Here is a 20,446-nt window from a genome sequence, read left to right as displayed (position 1 = left end):
AAAAAATCAGTAGCATGATTTCTACAAGGATTTGTATAGTAAGACTTCTTACTATACAAATCCTTGATTTCTACAACATTTCACTCAAAATGATTATGGCAGACAATAAATAACCAATAGCATAAAATAAAGTCACATATTTGATTTGATTTTGATTTGATTTTTGGTGTTTTAACGCCACTTTTAAGCACCGCATTTGGGCTATTTCGTGGCGGCCAGTTTTTATTGGTGGAGGAAGCCGGAGTGCCCGGAGAAAACCACCGACCTTCGATAGGAAAACTGACAATCCTAGTCAATTAAGATTGGAGTCGAGTGAAACCGCACGAGCGGGGTTCGAACTCACAACCTCAGTGTTGACTGGCTAGTGATTACAGTAGTAACTACTTAAACCACTCGGCCACCGAGGCCCCTCACATATTTGAAGAATGTAGGGGAAAAATCTGGTAGATTTTTTAAGTTATGACCAAATTTTGTACATGTACACAATTAAGGGAAAAAATGACAGGACAGTTATTTGAAATTTCATATTTTATGTCAAAAATGTAGTGAGTACCAATTTGAAAAAAGATCATGAAGGTTCAGAATATTTCAACATCTTTTAATCAGAAACAGTTTGAAAGAATGCATTTGAAAATTTTATGGCTTTGGTAAACATCTGCTGGTTTAATAAACCTCTGCAATGCAAATTGTAATCATACATTTTCTCTAAAAGTTAGAATACATGTATGGGATGTGATATTTCAAAATTTGTATTTATTGCAATCGACTAGTTTGTACAGAATATAACACTAAAAATATTGAGAAGAACGAACATTTATCTCAAAGACAAAGTTGTTTTTATGAAGTTGAAGTCCAATCAACTTGAAACTTAGTACATATGTTCCCTATAGATCTTTCTAATTTTAATGCCAAATTAGAGTTTTGACCCCTATTTCACGGTCCACTGAACATAGAAAATGATAGTGCGAGTGGGGCATCTGTGTACTATGGACACATTCTTGTTGAATATAACATTCGCTGGAAAACCGGCTTCAGGCTTTGGACACATAAAGAATTCTGATCATTTCCATTAGTGATATTTAGCATAACTGTCCCATTGCCATCACTTGCCATCCTTCTTCTTTTGTCCCTCACCCATTAACTTAATTTTTTTCTCCTCTGAAACTACATGGTCAAATGGAACCAAACCTGGCCACATATATCCTTATATTATCTTGTTTATAAATATGTCCAATGATCCCGCATGTCAACCTACATAACAGCCAAAGCTTAAAAGAAGAACCCGAGGTACAATGCAAGTACATGTATTTTAGTTTCTTGTGTACAATTTGGAGTTTAGTATGGCGTTCATTATCACTGAACTAGTATATATATTTGTTTAGGGGCCAGCTGAAGGACGCCTCCGGGTGCGGGGATTTCTCGCTGCATTGAAGACCTGTTGGTGACCTTCTGCTGTTGTCTGTTCTATGGTCGGGTTGTTGTCTCTTTGACACATTCCCCATTTCCATTCTCAATTTTATTATTGTCTATTAAATTATATACTGTACATGTGCTGTTATGGGTAAAAAAATCAAAGTGCTGGATAGCACCTGTGGAAAGTTTGCAACGGTAGATGTATATTATTTGAAAATAGGTTGTAGATGTGTATTATTTCAAATATGTATTTAATCACAGCCTTGATGTTTTTTCCTAAACCTTTGTCTCATCAGCAATTATCAAAATCACTTTTTTTCATGTGTTTGTCATGTAAAATTTTGATAATTTCTATTGCAACCTTAAACTGTAGATTTAAAATAATCAAATATACAGAAAGCTCTGTTAATTTCTTTCTGTGCCCATCCCATGTAAAGGGCCTGTGATTTTTGTATTTTTAATTGATTTAGGTCCTTCATATTTGTTTTTAGTAAATTGTATTATTATTAATTAAGCAGTTAGTTTTCTTGTTTGAATTGTTCCACGTTTTTTTATATCAGGGCCTTTTATAGCTTTCTACATGTATATGGTATGAGTTTTTCTCATTGTTGACGACCGTATGGTGACCTATAATTGTTTATATATCTTCCTCCTTTGAACTCTTTTGGATAGCTGGTTCATTCGCCAAAAAATACAACATCTCTTAATTTAAATTAGACAGCAAACTTAAATCAATACAACTGTAATGAAAGTTAATTTATATGAAAAGCTTTAATCAACAATGGCAATATGTAGACAGGAATAAAAAAGTTAATATACACTAATTCGTAGTGTACTTAATTTTATAACCATGTAATACATTTTAGTTGCTGCTGTGAAATTCATCATTGAGGCAATGACATTTTGAGATTTTTGGTTTTCAGCCATTCATTTGATATAATCTTTGCCTCTGTGTTGAGTTGACACATTGTTAATTATAGTTCAATCTTAAAGAATCCTACTGACCCAGGAACACAGTGTTAGGTTCATACTGTAAATTCTGAAATTGAATGTCAAGATCAGTATGATGCTTCTGCGTACAAAGTTTTGTCAATTAAAGTGCTTAGTCCCAGTTCAAAACGTATGCACCAAACACAAACCAGACACTGTTTAACTATCATAGGGGTTAATTGAGAAAGGTCAGTGGTATATGATACACCCCAAGCCCAAAATACAACAGCATTTTAAAGTACAAAAGATATGACCCAGACACGAATTGCACAAGGTTTTACTATCATAGGTATCAAAGGACAAAGTCGAGGTCAAATTGATCCGAATTTGGGATATGAAATGTCCAAAGACCATGATGCAACTGCCTACTGAGTTTGATAACCAAAAGTTTAAAGCACAAACTTTAAGAAACGGGCACAAATTGGATAAAGTCAACTATCATAATCATTTCAGATTCTATAATTTAACCTTTTCTACGAGTACTTAAATTAGAAAAAATTTAAGTATAGTGTTTTATTCATGCATCCATCTGTTTTATTAGTATGCACTGTCATTAACATAGGTACATGTACATGTATATAAAACATTATGTGCTATACATATTTATAACGTGATAAGTAAACAACAAACTAATAGTATAAATGGGACTTATATTATAATAGTCCCAGGTAAAGCACTGTCTATATTACATGGACACATGTTATTTAATAATTTCTACAGCACTTGTCTTGGCACACTGGGTTATTCTAAGAAGTAGTAGCTGACTTGTTTGATTTTAATACACTTGACTGTACTAAAGTTATCCTTATCCTTGTAAAAATTTGTGTAGTTGTTAATCCTAACACTTATAATTAGGAGGCTGTGATATGTGTGAACTGTCGTTGGGTCAATGTTTTTCTGCTGTCAGTTTGGATCCACTTAGTCCTTATATCCGCATTGGAATGTTAAATAGCAAGTATTTCGATGCTGAATTGAAAGTTTATAAATGTTTTTTGGCATCAAAACCTTCCGATCGATGTTTTGACAAAAAACAATGCACTTTTCTATCAAAGCCGGTATTTACCTTTACTCATCCTTGGTGTGTGTGGGGGACCTCGTTGGCCGAGTGGTATAAGTAGTTACTACTGTAATCACTAGCCAGTCAACACTGAGGTTGTGAGTTTGAACCCCGCTCGTGCGGGTGCACTCGACTCCAATCTTAATTGACTAGGATTGTCAGTTTTCCTATCGAAGGTCGGTGGTTTTCTCCGGGACCTCCTGCTTCCTCCACAAATAAAAACGGACCGCCACGAAATAGCCCAAAAGCGGTGCTTAAAAGTGGCGTTTTTTTTCTGACTTTTGAAAAAAATACTTTTTTATATACGAATTTTATTTTAGTCCGATTTTGTGAGGCCGATTATGTTGTAGGCCGAGTTTGTTATAGTCCGAGTTTGTTATGGGCCGAGATATTAGGATACTTTCGATACACTCTGGCTTTTACGTCTTTAATAAACATTTGTAAATATCGTAGTAATAACTAGCGCCGGAAAATGTTCATTCATGAAATATTCTAAACACGGTATTTATTTTCTCTTTAACCGGAGGACGGGAGGAGACTTCTGAAATTATTCAGGGATTATTGTAATCCCGTCGGGAGGTTCACATATATGAATTTCACGCATGTCTGGGGAATCCCGTAGGAAAGCATACTGGTAACATACAAAATGGCTGACAGTTCAAATAGATATAAGAAGATGTGGTATGAGTGCCAATGAGACAACTCTCCATCCAAGTCAAAATTTATAAAAGTAAACCATTATAGGTCACAGTACGGTCTTCAACACGGAGCCTTGGCTCACACCGAACAGTAAGCTATTAAGGGCCCCAAAAAATTACTAGACAAGTGTAAAACCATTCAAACGGGAAAACCAACGGTCTAATCTATATAAAAAACGAGAAACGAGAAACACTTATGAACCACATCAACAAACGACAACTACTGAACATCAGATTCCTGACTTAGGACAGGTGCAAACAAATGCAGCGGGTTTAAACGTTTTAATGGTACCAAACCTTCACAACAATAGTGTAACATCACAACATAGAAAGACACACTATAAAATATATGCATAATTTATATAGGTCACATCTTTTACCATTTACAAACGTAAAAATTTGAAAAGATTACGATATTCTTAACAATAAGAGTTCTTTAATTTAATGAATAAATGTTAAAAAAAAAACCCACACACCTCGAAATAAATATCAGGCCGTTTTAATTTTCAATGAGTTAAACATAGAAACTGCTGTCTCGTGTTGATGTGATTTTATCTTCCGCGCAGGGCAGATCCGCGAAGTAGTGTTTGTGATTCCCATTTTCAAAATGAAGTTGAATTCATTTGAATTGTCGGTGAATATTCAGTCCATTTTTATTCAAGCTGTAAGCTTATCAAAATAGAAGTAACTCAAAATTTCAAAAGCATCTTCCTAGAATTAGTATTCAAACACTAGTACTACATTATCTAGGAGTAGACATAGTAAGATAGTCTGTCCAACTTCCGGTTTGAGGCCGATTCCGCATAGGAAAGTATATTGTTATAGCAAGCTATAGCAAACTTTCCAAAAATAACGTAGAGAATCAGTAAATTATACATACATATAGATTTCATTGAAATCCTAGCAAAACAGATGTCTCTTTAAATTTATAATTTGTTGAACAAAAACTTAATTTTTGACAGGGAACATTTTAGAATGCATAGTAAACATATAATCCATGGAATCCGATCACTAGATGTTTCGTGAAATTTAAAATGTTTGAATAATCGCCATTCAGGAACAGAAACTCCTGTAAGGAGACGACTGGCAATTTTAGCCAATCAACATATTAATAGATCTTGTGTTGAAAGCCATTCTTCCTATGTATATTATCTATGAATTATGATTTTTAAGTAAAGGACAAAAAACAAACAAAAATTGGTTAAAATCGTCATTTAGGGGCGACAACCACTATACGGAGTGGAAGATGATTTTCGGCCATGTTAACTTATTTGTAGACACTTTCTCTCTTTCTTTTATAGTTTTTAAGATAACGGGGGGAAAACAAAACTATTAAGTAAACATTGTCATTTAGGGGCAAAATCTCCTAGATATCATCAGACACAGTTTAAAAATACTGAATACCCAAAGGATGATTATGATTAACGTCAATTTGGTTCTAATTGGCCCAGTAGTTTCAAAGGAGAAGGTTTATGTAAAATTAACAAACGACGACAGCGATGGATGACGACAGACGACGGACGCCAAGTGACAACAAATGCTCACACTGGGTCTTTGGGCCAAGTGATCGAGCTATAATGACCTAATTTAAGAATAGTTACCATTGAGTCTGGCGCAACCTGCCCGACGTACATGTCAACTGCAAATACTTTATAAATTAATCTAAAGAATCTTGAAAACCTTCTAAGTTTTAAACCGTAGTTCCTGTGAAAACATGACCATGATGTGTAGAAAATGTAAATAACCTCTTTGACCTTTAATGGTTTACTTTTACAAATTGTGACTTGGGTGGAGAGTTGTCTCATCTTTTTATATCTGTGTTCATAGATACCAGGATTAAAACTTTGTACGCCAGACTCGCGTTTCGTCTACGAAATACTCATCAGTGACGCTCGAATAAAACAATTAAAAAGAGGCCAAATAAAGTACAAAGTTGAAGAGCATTGAGGACCCAAAATTCCTAAAAGTTTTGCCAAATACACCTAAGGTAGTCTATTATTGGGGTAGAAAATCTTTATTATTTCGAAAATTCAAAGTTTTGTTAACAGTTAATTTATTATTATGACCATATCAATGATAATTCATGTCATCTGCAGAAGATACACAATAACAATCTATAAAGATTCCGTAAATTTTTCAAAAACCAGTCAGCAGTTTAGAATAAGATGTGGGTACATTATGCCTTCTTTTTACTGTTGAGTACAAATTTGTTTGTCTTGAATTTGTGTTTTGCTATGGGAAACATAAAAAACTTGAAAAAAGACATTGGTTTTAAAACTAAAAAAGGAAATGCATAATGACTAGTCGTCAAAACGGAGATAAGTTGTAGCAAGATTCGCGTGTTTTCAAAAAGCCTAATGAAAATTTAGCGCTTGATAAAATGAAAAGACCTATACTGAGCAAGATCACAACCCCTTATTTATATTAGATACTTTGATTCAGTCCCATCACATAAAATTGTTCACCCATTTCAGTGGATCAGAAAAAAATGAAAGTATCCCAGTGTCTAGAATTAATATGTGATGACATGTGATAATTTTAAAATGACAAGTTTTCCTTGAGAATTATGGTCCCTCAATTCAGATTAGTCTGATTAATGACCAAGATGATCTTAACTTCAGTTTTGATAAATGGAGATCCTGATCAAAATTTCAAAAGGATTAAAAAAATTAAAAATGCAATCCTCAGTACACACTCCTTGACTTCATTGCGTTGTGTATAATTACCTAGGTCTTGTATATCATTTAACAAAACTAGTCCATATTTATTACATATTTAACATCTTTAAGACGTTCTTTTAATAATAGATTTTAAATCCTTCTACAAAAGGAAGGGTATCATCGATACATATCATATTTACTGTTGTTATAAGTATAAAAAAAAATCGAAATTGTCATTTAAATCTTTACGTTAATAATAGTCAGGTATAAACATGCTCTGATTCACTTTCTGGTAGGTTGACATTTTGAACAAATGAAGGAACAAGACTTTTGCTGTAAAACAGCTGAGTTGAATTGTTGAATCAGGAGGTAAATGCATTTTTTTCATAGATTTTACTCTACATTTCAGTTCGACCACATAAAACATAGGCGGCAAACGTACACTTTATAGTTAAAGAATGGCCTCAGCAGGGACAACGAGGAAAGTTTCTGATCGCACATTTTAAAGAAAGACTTTTATTTGATTTTCCCAATGTACAACAAAATTACTTTCATCATTTTCATAACATTATTTGCTCAAATTAGAATAAACGTGAAAACAATTTAATAGAATGTATCCCTTCAATGCCTACATGATATTAAATGCTAGCGAAACAAACGTAACTTAAGGAAAGTCCTCCCTGATTAAGTTTCAAATCGCAAAAGATAAATTAAGTTCTGTTTTAACATCAAAATACATTCATTTGGATGTCTGTCTTTATATGCAGTATATAACGTCACAGTACCCAAATTGCACCTATTCAACAAAAATACCTGCGGAAATCTTTCAAGTTTTCTATGAGACTAAACAATTTGTATTTTTATGATTTGACATTATATACGTCTTACAACATAGGTAAATATATTTAAATATACATAAAACGTTCACAGCATTTATCAACAGATGAAGCATTCCCTGGAAAAAGTAAATCTACGGAAACGTCTCTATGCGACGTTCTAAAAATGTCATCTTTTAAAAATGAGCAAATTAAACATGTTACAAGCATCCATTTCTTAAAAAATGAATAGTAAGCATGGAATAATGTCAAATTGTTCAAAATATTTGAAGAAATAAAACAAAACATCTGTTATTCGATTTTTTAAGGATGTGAATTTAAACATGGATGCAATTTGGGTACTCCTCATTACAGAATCATGGATCGTTTGGAGGTCGGTTCAAACCCATTTTTCTATGATTCAATATGGATTCAAAATTAAATTGGTGCAACTAAATAGTAAAAAAGGATACGTCTACAAAATAAACACAGAATGGAAACGTTTGTCTGGATCATAAAAATACGTAGGTGAAAAACTGTCAAAATAGGTGCAATTTGGGTACCCCCACGTTATACTAGTAAATCTCATTGAAAAATCTCGGTTAACAAACTGTCAATATAGCTGCAAGAAAAGAACATAAATGTTTTATCAAAGCATCGAAATCCTAAGCAAGAATATCCAGTGTTGAAAATAATCCTTTTTTAGCTCACCTGGCCGAAAGACTAAGTGAGCTTTTTCTCATCACTTGGTGTCCGTCGTTTGTCGTCGTCCGTTAACTTTTACAAAAAAAATCATATCCTCTAAAACCACTGGACCGAATTTAACCAAGCTTGGATACAATCATCATTGGGGTATCTAGTTCAAAAATGTGTCCGATGGCTCCACCTGCCAACCAAGATGGCCAACATGGCTAGAAATAGAACATAGGGATGAAATGCAAGTTTTGCCTATTATTTTGAAAACCGCTATAAAAGTTTAATTCTGACCGGAGCAACTCTGTTCAGAATGTTGAGCCCTATCTATAATCCATTTGAGCAAAAACTGTCAGACGACCTCTTATAGAAGTTATTGACCTTAAATGACGAATTTTACCATTTTTTATTTTTTCCCCTATTATCTCGAAAATTATAATAGATAGATAAAAACTTTAAATAGCAAAACTGATCATCAAGACAAGGTCTACAAATGAGTCAAACATGACCAACATTGTAAGTGGAGTCCTGGTTGAAGTTATTGCACTTTAATGACGATTTATTTCCATTTTGCCATTTTTGCCTATTATCTTGAAAACTGTAATAGATAGATAGAAACTTTAAATAGCACATATGATCAGCAAGACAAGATCTACAAACAAGGCACACGGTTGAAATCTTTAGTCGACTCATTATTGGAGTTATTGCCCTTTAAATTTTTACATGTTTTTGCATTTTTTGTCTTTTATCTTGAAAACTATAATAAATATATAGAAACTTTAGAAAGGAAATATTATCAACAGGATAAGATATACCAATATGTCAACATGACTGAAATTGTCAGTTAACTGTTGATAGAGTTGTTCTCCTTTAATGGTGATTTTTACTGAAAAGTGGCCATTGTTGAAGATGCAAGTGAGCGACACATGCTTTTTAGAGCCTCTTGTTATATGATGCTTTCTGTTTATCTAAATTGTTCGGATCAAACGGTACATTTTCATACGGTTCTCATATCATGTAAAAATATATATTGCACACAAATAAAACAGAAATTAAACTATAAACAAAACGAGAATCCATTCTAAAAACATATTAAAAAAGAAATAAATGAAAGCAATGAAAATAAATTTCTTTGAAAAAAACAAAATTTTACTAAAAACAACAATAACATTTTCTTGTACAATAAAATAAAAAAATATGAAGTAGATTAATATATGATTAGAATAACTTTGCAAATAAATAAAACATATGATGTAAAATGCGCGTAATTGACCATTTCTTGGAAATAGAGAGGGGTGGCCATACAGAAAATTCAATGAGACAGTATGAATTGTAAACATTGTTACTGTAACATCATGTATTTAAATGAGGTTGAAGATGAAATTTATATTTTCTTAACATGTGAAATGAATAAATCTTTACATACACAGTTTGAAAAGATATAAATACTACTCACCCAGGAATTGCAGAACCATGTAAAAATGATAGCATGAAAAACGTAATCATCGTTTAATATCATGAAACTTGCTGTTCTATTCATTTAAAAGTCGTTTGCACTGAGGATAGTGGACTCTACACCGACATAAGTATTTTCACTTTCATTACTATATTATTATTACTGTATTGTTAATATGCCTTCACCACCTCGGTGTATACACGTCCATTCCCTAATAAATAAATTTAAAAAAATGAAATCAATAACTTTATTTACTTGAAACGTTTGCATCTAGCTTGTACAGGACTTTAATAGGAACACATTATTGATGTTTATTTTAAGTCGTTCATTCAGTCTTTTAGAGAAGGTAGGTGAAAAATGGACCATGCAATCTGACAACATATGCGCATTTTGAAAATTTATATGTCTTTAGTGGTGGTCGAAGCCATTTTTTGATAAAATCGTTGTATATATGTAACTTCATAATTTTGAAATTCCAACTATGCAATTCTTAGTTTGTAACAGTTTAATGAACTATGTGACCAATTCTTGTTAATGGGCGGATATACAAAGACAAGGGCATACCTTGATTAGTTATCCATTCAGTGTATGGCAATCATACAATACCTCCCTTATTGCATAAAAAGAGTTTGAACCCATTCGTGATAGTGACCGTAAAAATTATGCAGTGTCCATTTCTGTCGTTCTTCCTTAATGCTCTGTTAATGTAGACAATTATCTGAACAAATAATGAGTTGACGTTCTTATGGCTCGCAACATAGGTCTCACATATTTAAAACATTTTAACCCTGGTGCCCCTAACTTGTTACAAAGCGCATTATATTTCTGTTCATTTGTAATTTTTGTTGCAAATTTAAAATTGCAAAATGTGCATATCTCAAATATACATAAACATGTTGCAAGTATGGAGCATCGATGTTGTAGAGTTGCAATTTTTATGTTTAAATAACCGGTTAAAAATTGCAAAATTAGAATTTCAAATTACTGAGTTACCTATTTATATTTTAAGGATTGCAATTTTGTAATTTTGAACCCTTTGCCTCTCCATACATAATTGTTCCATCTTTGTTTTATATGGATTGTCGTCTCATTGGCAATCGTACGTGTACCATATTTCTTTACTTTATATACTTAGTGATATCTTAAATAGATTACTGACGCGGTTATGTTTATGTTTAGGTCATGGCATCAGGTACATCTGTACCATGTGGACCTTGTAAAAGAGGAAAAGCAAACACTAAAGCTGACATCTGGTGTTTCAACTGTCATGAAGGATTATGCTCAACATGTTCAGGTCAACACAAAAGATTTAAACCAACTGGTGATCACAAGACCATTGATATTGAAAGCTATAAAGCTCCCATTGACTCCATCAAAACAAAATGTGACAAACAAAATCAACAACTCAAGTTGTACTGCCCCAGTCATCTAATGCCTTGTTGTGATGAATGTATTTCAAATCATCATTCAAAATGCACCGGAATAAAAAGTTTAGCGAGTGTAGTGGAGACAGCCAAAATAGAACAATCAAAAGCATCTGTAGAAAAAGATATAACCTCCATCTTACTTTTCTTGAATAAAATGGAAATTCAAAAAACAAAAAACATAATGAAAGGAGAACAGCAACATAAAAGCATAAAGGAATCCATTGATACAATTCGGGAGGAAATAAATAAACATTTAGACCACCTAGAGACAAAGCTATACAAAGAAGCAGATACTGTATGGAGTCAGGAAAAATCAAACTTAACAGGTTTAATTACTGAAATTGCAGAAAAAAAGAAAAACTTAAAGGAAATACAACATGATTTGCAGACAGTCACAGCACAAAGTTCAAAATTTCACTCATTTCTAGGGATGCATCAGATTGAACAAATAGTACATCGATATCGATATGTTGTAGATATTGAAAACAATGAAATGGCAAGGGAAGTTGAAATCAAAATAAAGCAAAATGATGAGATAGAAGATATACTCAGGGAATTAAGATCATTAAAGTCCTTTGGAGAGGTGAAAGTTGTTAAAACTAAATTAGCAATGAACAGAAAAACGAGTGTGGGTATGGAACCACAAGTAGCATTACAAGAACAATCCAATATAAACACCATGACAATGAATATTGAGACAAAGATCAAGATCAAGATTGGGAAGTATATTAATGACATGATTTGTCTGATGGATGGGAGATTGATAGTAGTTGAACAGGGTGGTAAAGTTAACCTACTTTCTTCTGATGGCAAACTAGAGAAACAATTACCAATAGCAAGTGGACCCTGGAATGTTACACAGATCAATCAGGACACTATTGCTATGAGTTATCCTCAGGAGAAACACATTAAGGTGTTCAATATGGAGAATGAAACCGTTGCCAAAGTTATTACATTAGACAAACCGGTACTATGCTATGGTTTATCATGCTGCAATGATTCCCTTGCTGTGGGTATAAGAAATCGTGAAATCCGTATTATAGACTTAGATGGAAATACACTAAAGTCAATACATGTTCAGAGTGAATCATACCTGTATAACCTTGTTTATTGTAATGACAGAGTAATCTTTAGTGACTATACGGGTAAAGCAGTATACTGTTATGAAGACTCAGGTAAACTTGTCTGGGAATATAAACAGGATTTAGACGGACCACAAGGACTTTGTATTGATACTTTCGGTAATATTATTGTTGTAGATTATTGCTCTGATAGAATAATAGCAATATCAAAAGATAGAAAGAATAGTAAAGTAGTGCTCAGAAAAGAGGATGGATTGGAGGACATGAATTTTATTTGTTATAAAAATAATGAATTTTATGGTTTTATTTGTGACAACATGTGCGTTCTCTTGGCAAAGTTCAATCTATCTTATGAACAGTGATATTATTTGCAAATACAACTATGATAATCAACTGAATTTAAACAAAAGTATATTATCATTATGTTTAAAGACATGTGGCAAGTGACACATTAAATTTACCGGCCAAAATGAATTATTATGAATGAGGGTCTGGATGGGGATCTCTATTTATTTATTATTTAAATTTTTATACCATTTTTCTCTTTTCTTTATTTGTTTTGACCCTTTTTCTCTATTATACATATGTCAGCACCCCGTCATGTCAGCACCCCATCATTCTCTATTCATTGTTATTATGACCTACTTTATTTATATTCCTTTTCGTCCTTTATTCTGCACTGCGTGCCCATAATTCCATATTCTGTAAACCCTATCCAGACCCTCATGCCAGTTACAATTGTTAAACGTACTAAATTCCGTCAATAAAGATTATTTGTGAAGATAGAAGCTACAAATACTGTATAACTATTATCATTCGTTTGGTACCAATTTTTGTAGATTACATGGATAAGAATTAACAAGGACTTTAAATGTTCAATGACATAAATCTACTAGTGGCTTGAATGCAATCTTTTATTTAACAATGAAATCAATAATCCAGGCAAATGCATTTTGTCTTGAAACCACGAAGATTTTTACCCATGAATATGTTATGAATACACAGTACTGTAGTAGTTCTAAATGTACAAATCGTTAAGGGCGAAGAATGTAAAGTATATATTATAGTATCGTAGCTAGATCTTTTTGAACTACTAATTGTAATGAATTGTAATACAAATGAAAATGCAATTAACAAATTTAAAATTTAAACAAGATGACGGGCACTGATGGAGTTGTAACAGAGACCAAATATTATCAGTAATATGAATACTAGGTCAATGTCAAATCATTAATGCCAGACAGCCACGTAAACCTTCATTTTATGCACTAAAATATTCAACCTATCAGTGGCAGATCCAGAAAGTTCTCAAAGTGCCAATTGACTATCATATTTAGGCAGAGCAAAACCTAAAACATAATAGTTCTATTTAAATAAATGTCATATAAAAATCAATATTCTGGTAAAATTTCAATCTTTATATAGCTGTCCTGTATAAAACATATGCCCTTTGAGCGCATTGATATACAGAAACCTCTTTTTGGACACCTTTGAAAAAACTTGAGCGGAGTACCTATATATTGGTAGCTGCTATGACCTTGACCTACAGTATACCTCATAATGAATAGGCTTTTTTACCTATCATACATATCGTCCTAGGTATGAGTTTTCTTTAAATAAGACAAGGAAAACAATTTCTTTAGGAAAGCATTTGTTTTAAAAAATCGACTCTGAGTAACAATAGCCTTCAACTTTTGACTAATTGACCAAACAACCTTAATCATTATCATCCATTTGTATGAGGGTTTTTTTTTAAATAAGCAAAGGAAAATCAAGATTTCATCCAGAAAGAACTTATGTATGATGGATAGTCTGAAGGAGGAACTGACAACGCGAATAGTATTTACTCCTACATTTTTTTTCTTGGGAACCATAAATACATTATGCCCTTTATTTATCATAATTTATTTGGTTACATCCTCGTTTATTGATCTCTGGTGGATAGGTATCTTACTTTTATAAATATATCGAAAAATAACCCATTTTAAAACGAAAACTCGTCTAAACAAAACCCAGAGTAAAATGAAAATATTTCTAAACAGAGCTCTTATTCTGAAGTTAACTTGTGTAAACTGAACCTCCGGCTTATACAAAAGGGGGATCGAATTACACAGGTTTCACTGACAATTATTGTAGATAAAATAATAAATGCTGAAAGAGATGTTTATTCAAAATTTACTCTTTTTTGTATGAACTTTTATGAAATTGCGATATTTTTCAACTTATCACTCAAAACATGCAAAATTTAACACATCTTTTCTGTTTTTTTTTTACCTTTATTACTAAAGCTATTGTTGATAATATTTTATTGTCTATCAGAATAAAACTGTCTTGTCTGTCTATTGTATCTATTATTATATTACTAACAAGAAAATATTAAAGTGTTTACAACTTTACCTGGAAATGGTAATTTCAGACAAAATTTTATCATGAAAAACTAGTATTTTATCAATTAAAACATTCATATGATTCTCCAAAAAAAAAATGGAAAGCACCACAGACCACAATAACAGAGGCACAAGCTTGGTATAAATATCATAACTAAGTATGATTGTCATGTTTTCGAATAAAAGATGAGTGGTTGAAGCAGTTTCCCTACGGTTGCCTTTCTTAATTAAGATTGATCCTAGTTTCAACTTGAGTAATTTTGATTCAAAGAACTGATATTTTTTAAAACAGCTGGTGGTCACAACAAAATAAAATTGATCACTTGCAAAAACATTGTTAAACTTCATATTAACGACAGGACATGATGTATTAGTTCATAGCATACAATCACAAAACGAACATAAAAAGATTAAAATAACAAAAATAGCGAACTCCGAGGAAAATTCTAAACGGAAAGTCCCTAAGCAAATGGCAAAATCAAAAGCTCAAACATATCATCGAACTGTCATATTCCTTACTTGGTACAGGCATTTTCTTATGTAGAAAATGGTGGATTAAACATGGTTTTATAGCTAGCTAAACCTCTCACTTGTATGACAGTCGCATAAAATTCCATTATATTGACAACGATGTGTAAACAAAGCAAACAGACATAATAGGTAAAAATGTCAAAAATAGGGGTACAAAAGTCAACATTGTGTTTTAACCTTGATCATTATAAAAACGAGCACATATATCAACAAAGATAAACAAAAAGGCATATAGACTAAGCACATTAGCAAAAACGAAAGACAAGAATACAAAAATTACCATAGCACAATAACACAATCACGGGATGTGAAGTACCGAACCACGTCAAATGGATATCGCAAAAAATAGACTAAAAAGTAAAAAAAAAAAAAAAAAAACAACACATTTCTGTTCCCTCATCTCATATCTATAATTTTGGTTGTAACATGACAACAGTTATTGTATAGTAATTTTATTGTTTAATATAAAATCGATATTAATAAATACATAAACAAATTACACATAATGTTTCTAATTGTAAAGTTCTCCAAATGTTGCAGGTCTGTGAAGATCGTCCGCAGGTGTTTTAGTCTATTTTTGTGAAAGTGTCCTATTTATTTATTCTTTATAGGAAAATCCTGTCTTCCATATTTAAAAAGAACACGTATATCTTGTAATCTGGATAGAAAGTTTTTAAGCTTATTAACTAAGACTGATATGAAGTATCTCAAAGGTTTGCACGTAACATCATGGAAACGAAATTCTAATGTACTCATTAAAGCTGCTGAGATATTGAAATATTTGAATTAATGTTCAATGCTAAGGTAAATGGTATCGTTATTTGTTAATGGTTGTCAGCTTCAGTAGAGGAATAAAAGAACATTTCAAATCAAAAGTAAAACACTAAAAGGTGTAACCGTATGATCTATAGATATGTAGCCCGGTTTGTTTTTATCTGAATTTTGTTTAAAATCTCCTTCACCACCAAGAAAAATATCAGACACGAAGTATTTATCAGATGAAAATTTGTATACCCAAGTCTCTAACTTTAATTTTATTTATTTTTACAACATTTTTACTTTCCTGAATGTAGCTTTCAATTTATCAAAGTGTTGTCATTAAATCCACCAGGTGTTATTTTGACAAAATTAAGCTTACTAACCCTATGTTACTACGGTATATGATATTCTTTATTTGTGTGTGATTGCCATTTTTTGTTAATTTCAAAACAACAATTCAAAATTAAGTAAAAACGTTTTGCAGTCAAATGTCAATTGTCCATCTTTGTTTGATTAAAACCCTACATTTTATAAGAAAAATACGATACTTGACCACCAGTTTTACATATCTCTTAATGTCATCTGCCTGGTGTTTCTGTTTCGATATCACTTGTTTTTTTTTACTTTACCTGTAAAATATAAACACAATTGTAACCATGGTAATGTTAAGAATTTATAATTGGCCAGTGTCAGTGAAATTTTGTTTTTTTTTAATTTCATTTTTTGTAAATAACATATAAATTGGTAAAAAACACAAAGATCTCGAATATCTTCTCCAAACTATGATACCTATTTGACCATAATTGTACTCCTTACGAAACATTCTGGATTTCCATCTAAAATAAGGTTTGAGATATAGCTTCATAAATAAACACTAAACAGTGTAAATAACAGTGTTTACCCTTGTCATTTTATATCAGTGTTTTAAAATTTTTACCTAATACGTTACTGGGACAATCTTTCGACCAACTAATCGCTTAACTAGTATGAAAGCGAATGTTCAAAGATAATGTATCCTAAGTTTGACGGGAGTAAATAAAATGTGGTCATTGTTGGTTTTCCTTCAATCTGTAGTAAAACGCTTGCAAAAGTTGGACGTCCTTTTCATAACTGTGTGCGATGTATGAATTTGCAATCACGTCTGTTCAGAAAGCGGATATTAGATTTGATGCCTCGTGTAGAGAAAATGTACCACTTTTTTACGTAAATAACCCTTCAGCAACTTTTTGGATGTGGCCTGTTGCAGGGATTTATTTCTGTCTCTATCAAATATACCCTCATTTTCAAATAGTATTTTGTTTTATGTTTAATTATTTTCCGATAGTATTGATTTTTGATGATCAAGGAATATTTCATTTTTGTGGATACATTATATCAATGGTTTTGACAAATTCTACAATACATCCCTACAGAAAAAAATTTCAACAGTCAAAATTTTCAAATTTACATTTACCTATGAAATCCACGAAAATGATTACCCTATTAATATTTTATGAATATTTAGTAATAACATGTTATAGTATATTCGAATGTGATCGACACAGAAAATTTTCACACTCAACGAGAATAATGAAATTCATAGAATTACTTGTCCAGCAGATCTGAAAATAGCATCCATATTACAAATCATCATTATGAGGCAAAAATATTAAGAACATTTCTAACCAAAAGAAAGAACATTTAAAGCATGCTGACATATCCCATGCATGTCACCTACCCGTTTCTCAAAAAAAAGCACATTAAGGGTGGGGGATGACAGTGATCTGACGGCAAATGTTTATCTATTAACATTTAGGTAAGATCTGTTGTTATGTTATTTCAGATAGTGATTTTCTTACATGCAATTTATATAAGAGATATAAACAAGTCCCTTCTATAAAAAAAGATACCCCAAGTAATATTTCTGATTATTAGACATATCTGAGGTTTCGATGAGTGAAGACAAAATCAGCATGATCCAAAAAGTATCGGATGAAAAAATAATGCCCTTTCCCAGTCCAAACAAAATTCATCATTATTTGATTAGCAAACATGTCTGTGATTTTGATGTGCACAAACCCTCAGATCATTGACCCTGAAAATTATAATACATTTCGACGTTTTAATTTGATTTAGGTTGCATATGACTGTAAAAAAGAAATATATTTGAATGAAATGGCATCATCAAAACATATAAAATCTAAATATTGCAAGTATAATCAAAATCGGCACTTGAATCTAAAAAGAATTTTGTTTGTGATACTGTTTTGTAGTTCTTTTTTCACATGTTGTGAATGCTAATAAAGTTTTATAAAAAGCCATTCTAAAAAGGAAAGACTTCCTTTCAGCCTCCTCTTTTTTTTTGGTTGAATGAATAGGTGAAACACATAGGTAAGAGGGGATCATATAAAAGTGTTCTCACAAGCTGTTTAACCTGCACATTAAATATTCTTAATTTAAAAATTATCAAATGTTCAAGTACAGAGATCCAAATATTTTCAAATTGGACTGTCATATTGTTGGAAAATTGAATCATTCATGTATTGTTGTGATGGTATAAATGGGGCAATATCATAGCACATTTTTATAGGGACTAGATTTTGGACGTACCAATTAAACCAGGTAATATTACAGGAACTGTGGTTTTTAAGTGATAGCACTTTTGTATGTATATATTAGAATTATAAAATCTTTAATGTATCAATTGTGATACTATATTTAATTGACAATATAGGGAGTGTGTCAATAAGACAGCAACCCAATAAGTATGTTTGCCTATAATTTCTTACATCCATTTTATTTGAACTCTGGTGGATAATTGTCTCATTGGCAATTTTACCATATCTCCTTTTTTCATAGTGTGTACCAAAAAGTTTCACTCAGCATTTTCTTAACATCATCCATCACTTCACAGGAACTACGTCAACATACATCACCAAGGCTTTATGCAGCTTGGTGGCTGTGGTTTTGGTCACCTGAAATATTTATTTCTTTTCATATGAGTCATTTTTATTTCTTTGATACACTTATTTTGACTTAGTCTACCATTCAATGACTAAAGACAAAAGAATACAAACATTTTCCAATAATTCTATCGCATTAAAATAAAAACAAAAAAACACCAAAACAATCAAAGTCACAGCTAAAATTCTTTACAAACACAAGCTGCAGGATGTCCGTCTGACTCCAATTACAGAGATAAAGGGAATTATTTCAGACATTTTAATATTGATAAGGAACATTCAAATACATGCTAATATCAAATGTTAGTACATAGGACATGACACCTGGCTTTCTCAATCATATACATCCATGTTCATTGAAAACGTTGAAGACAAATTGGTGGCCTTGGACTTTTCTGCTCTTTGGTCGAATTGTAGTCTCTTTGATACATTCTGCGTTTCTGTTCTCAATTCTATCATAGAACTTTGAAATCATGAACAAACTTTGTAAATGGTTTTCTGAATTAATTGGTCAAAATCATGTATGGAACACGTGTATTAAATAACAAATCAATGTGAACTCAGTCTCATTCTTAATGACATTAACCGATAACTTTGAAAGTGATACAGGAAGGAAAAGGAAAGAAACACTTAATGTACACCTATAATCTTCGGGGATGGGTAAAAAAAAGTGAAAAATAATTTCTTAATTGAAGCTGCAAAACTTCAATATTTTGTCTAACCTTCTAAGATGTTCCAAAGACTCGATTAAAGATTGTAGAGAGAGTTGATTATACAAAATTGCAACTGCCATCAAAAAGGAATTCTTGAAAAAGTGTTTCAAGCTCTGACAAAATAGGAAACAGATTCAGTAAAAGAGTCACAATTTAGGAAAAGTTGCAAGTAAAGCATGCATTTCCTATAACTGTTGAATACACATCTGTGTGGCTTAAATCCGTGTTTTAAAATGATAAACATCATAACATAGGTTTTGAAACTATAATAGAAAAGACTTTTTAATTGATGTGGTATATTTTTATTCAGTCTCATCACATTAAAATGTTCACCTATTTCATATTTTTCGTTATATAGAGATTAACCATCATATAAATTTGAAGTGGATAAAAATGAAGTAAAGCACTAAACTTTGTCCCTCATTTTTGCTAATTCTAATTATGATCTCATCTGCAGTTTAAATAAGCAGATTCCTATATAATTTTTTTAAAGGAATCATAACAAATGACGGTGGTATCCAAGTGACAACAAAGGGACAATGGACAAACGAGTTGTTAAATAGACTCTCCGGCAGACCAAAATCAATATACACTCCTCATTTCTCATTGCGTTGAATACAATTACCATGTTCTTCTAGAAAGATCTATATTTAAATCTATAATTAAAACACAACTAATAATAGTCCATACTCATTTTAACATGTTTAAGACATTTTATACAAAAGTTTTAAATTTCTCAACAAAGGGAATATTTTTGTCGATATATATCATATTTATAGATTATTTCGGATGTATTATTTTAACATGACCTCAGTCACTTCCT

General features: G+C 31.9%; 1 protein-coding gene across 1 annotated transcript; it reads left to right on the top strand.

The window, feature by feature from the left end:
• Positions 1 to 7,083: 7,083 nt before the first annotated feature.
• LOC127709666 (uncharacterized) lies at positions 7,084 to 14,631 on the top strand. The gene is made up of 2 exons (XM_052215297.1): positions 7,084 to 7,187; positions 10,962 to 14,631. Exon 2 carries the CDS (start codon positions 10,965 to 10,967, stop codon positions 12,651 to 12,653), a length of 1,689 nt encoding a protein of 562 aa, XP_052071257.1. The 5' UTR covers positions 7,084 to 7,187; positions 10,962 to 10,964; the 3' UTR covers positions 12,654 to 14,631.
• The last annotated feature ends 5,815 nt before the right edge of the window (positions 14,632 to 20,446 follow it).

The sequence above is a fragment of the Mytilus californianus genome, unplaced genomic scaffold, assembly GCF_021869535.1.
Source record: "Mytilus californianus isolate M0D057914Y unplaced genomic scaffold, xbMytCali1.0.p SCAF_7, whole genome shotgun sequence".
Lineage (NCBI taxonomy): Eukaryota > Metazoa > Mollusca > Bivalvia > Mytilida > Mytilidae > Mytilus > Mytilus californianus.
Note: the sequence above shows the minus strand (reverse complement) of the source record. Positions and strands in the feature narration are given on the sequence as shown.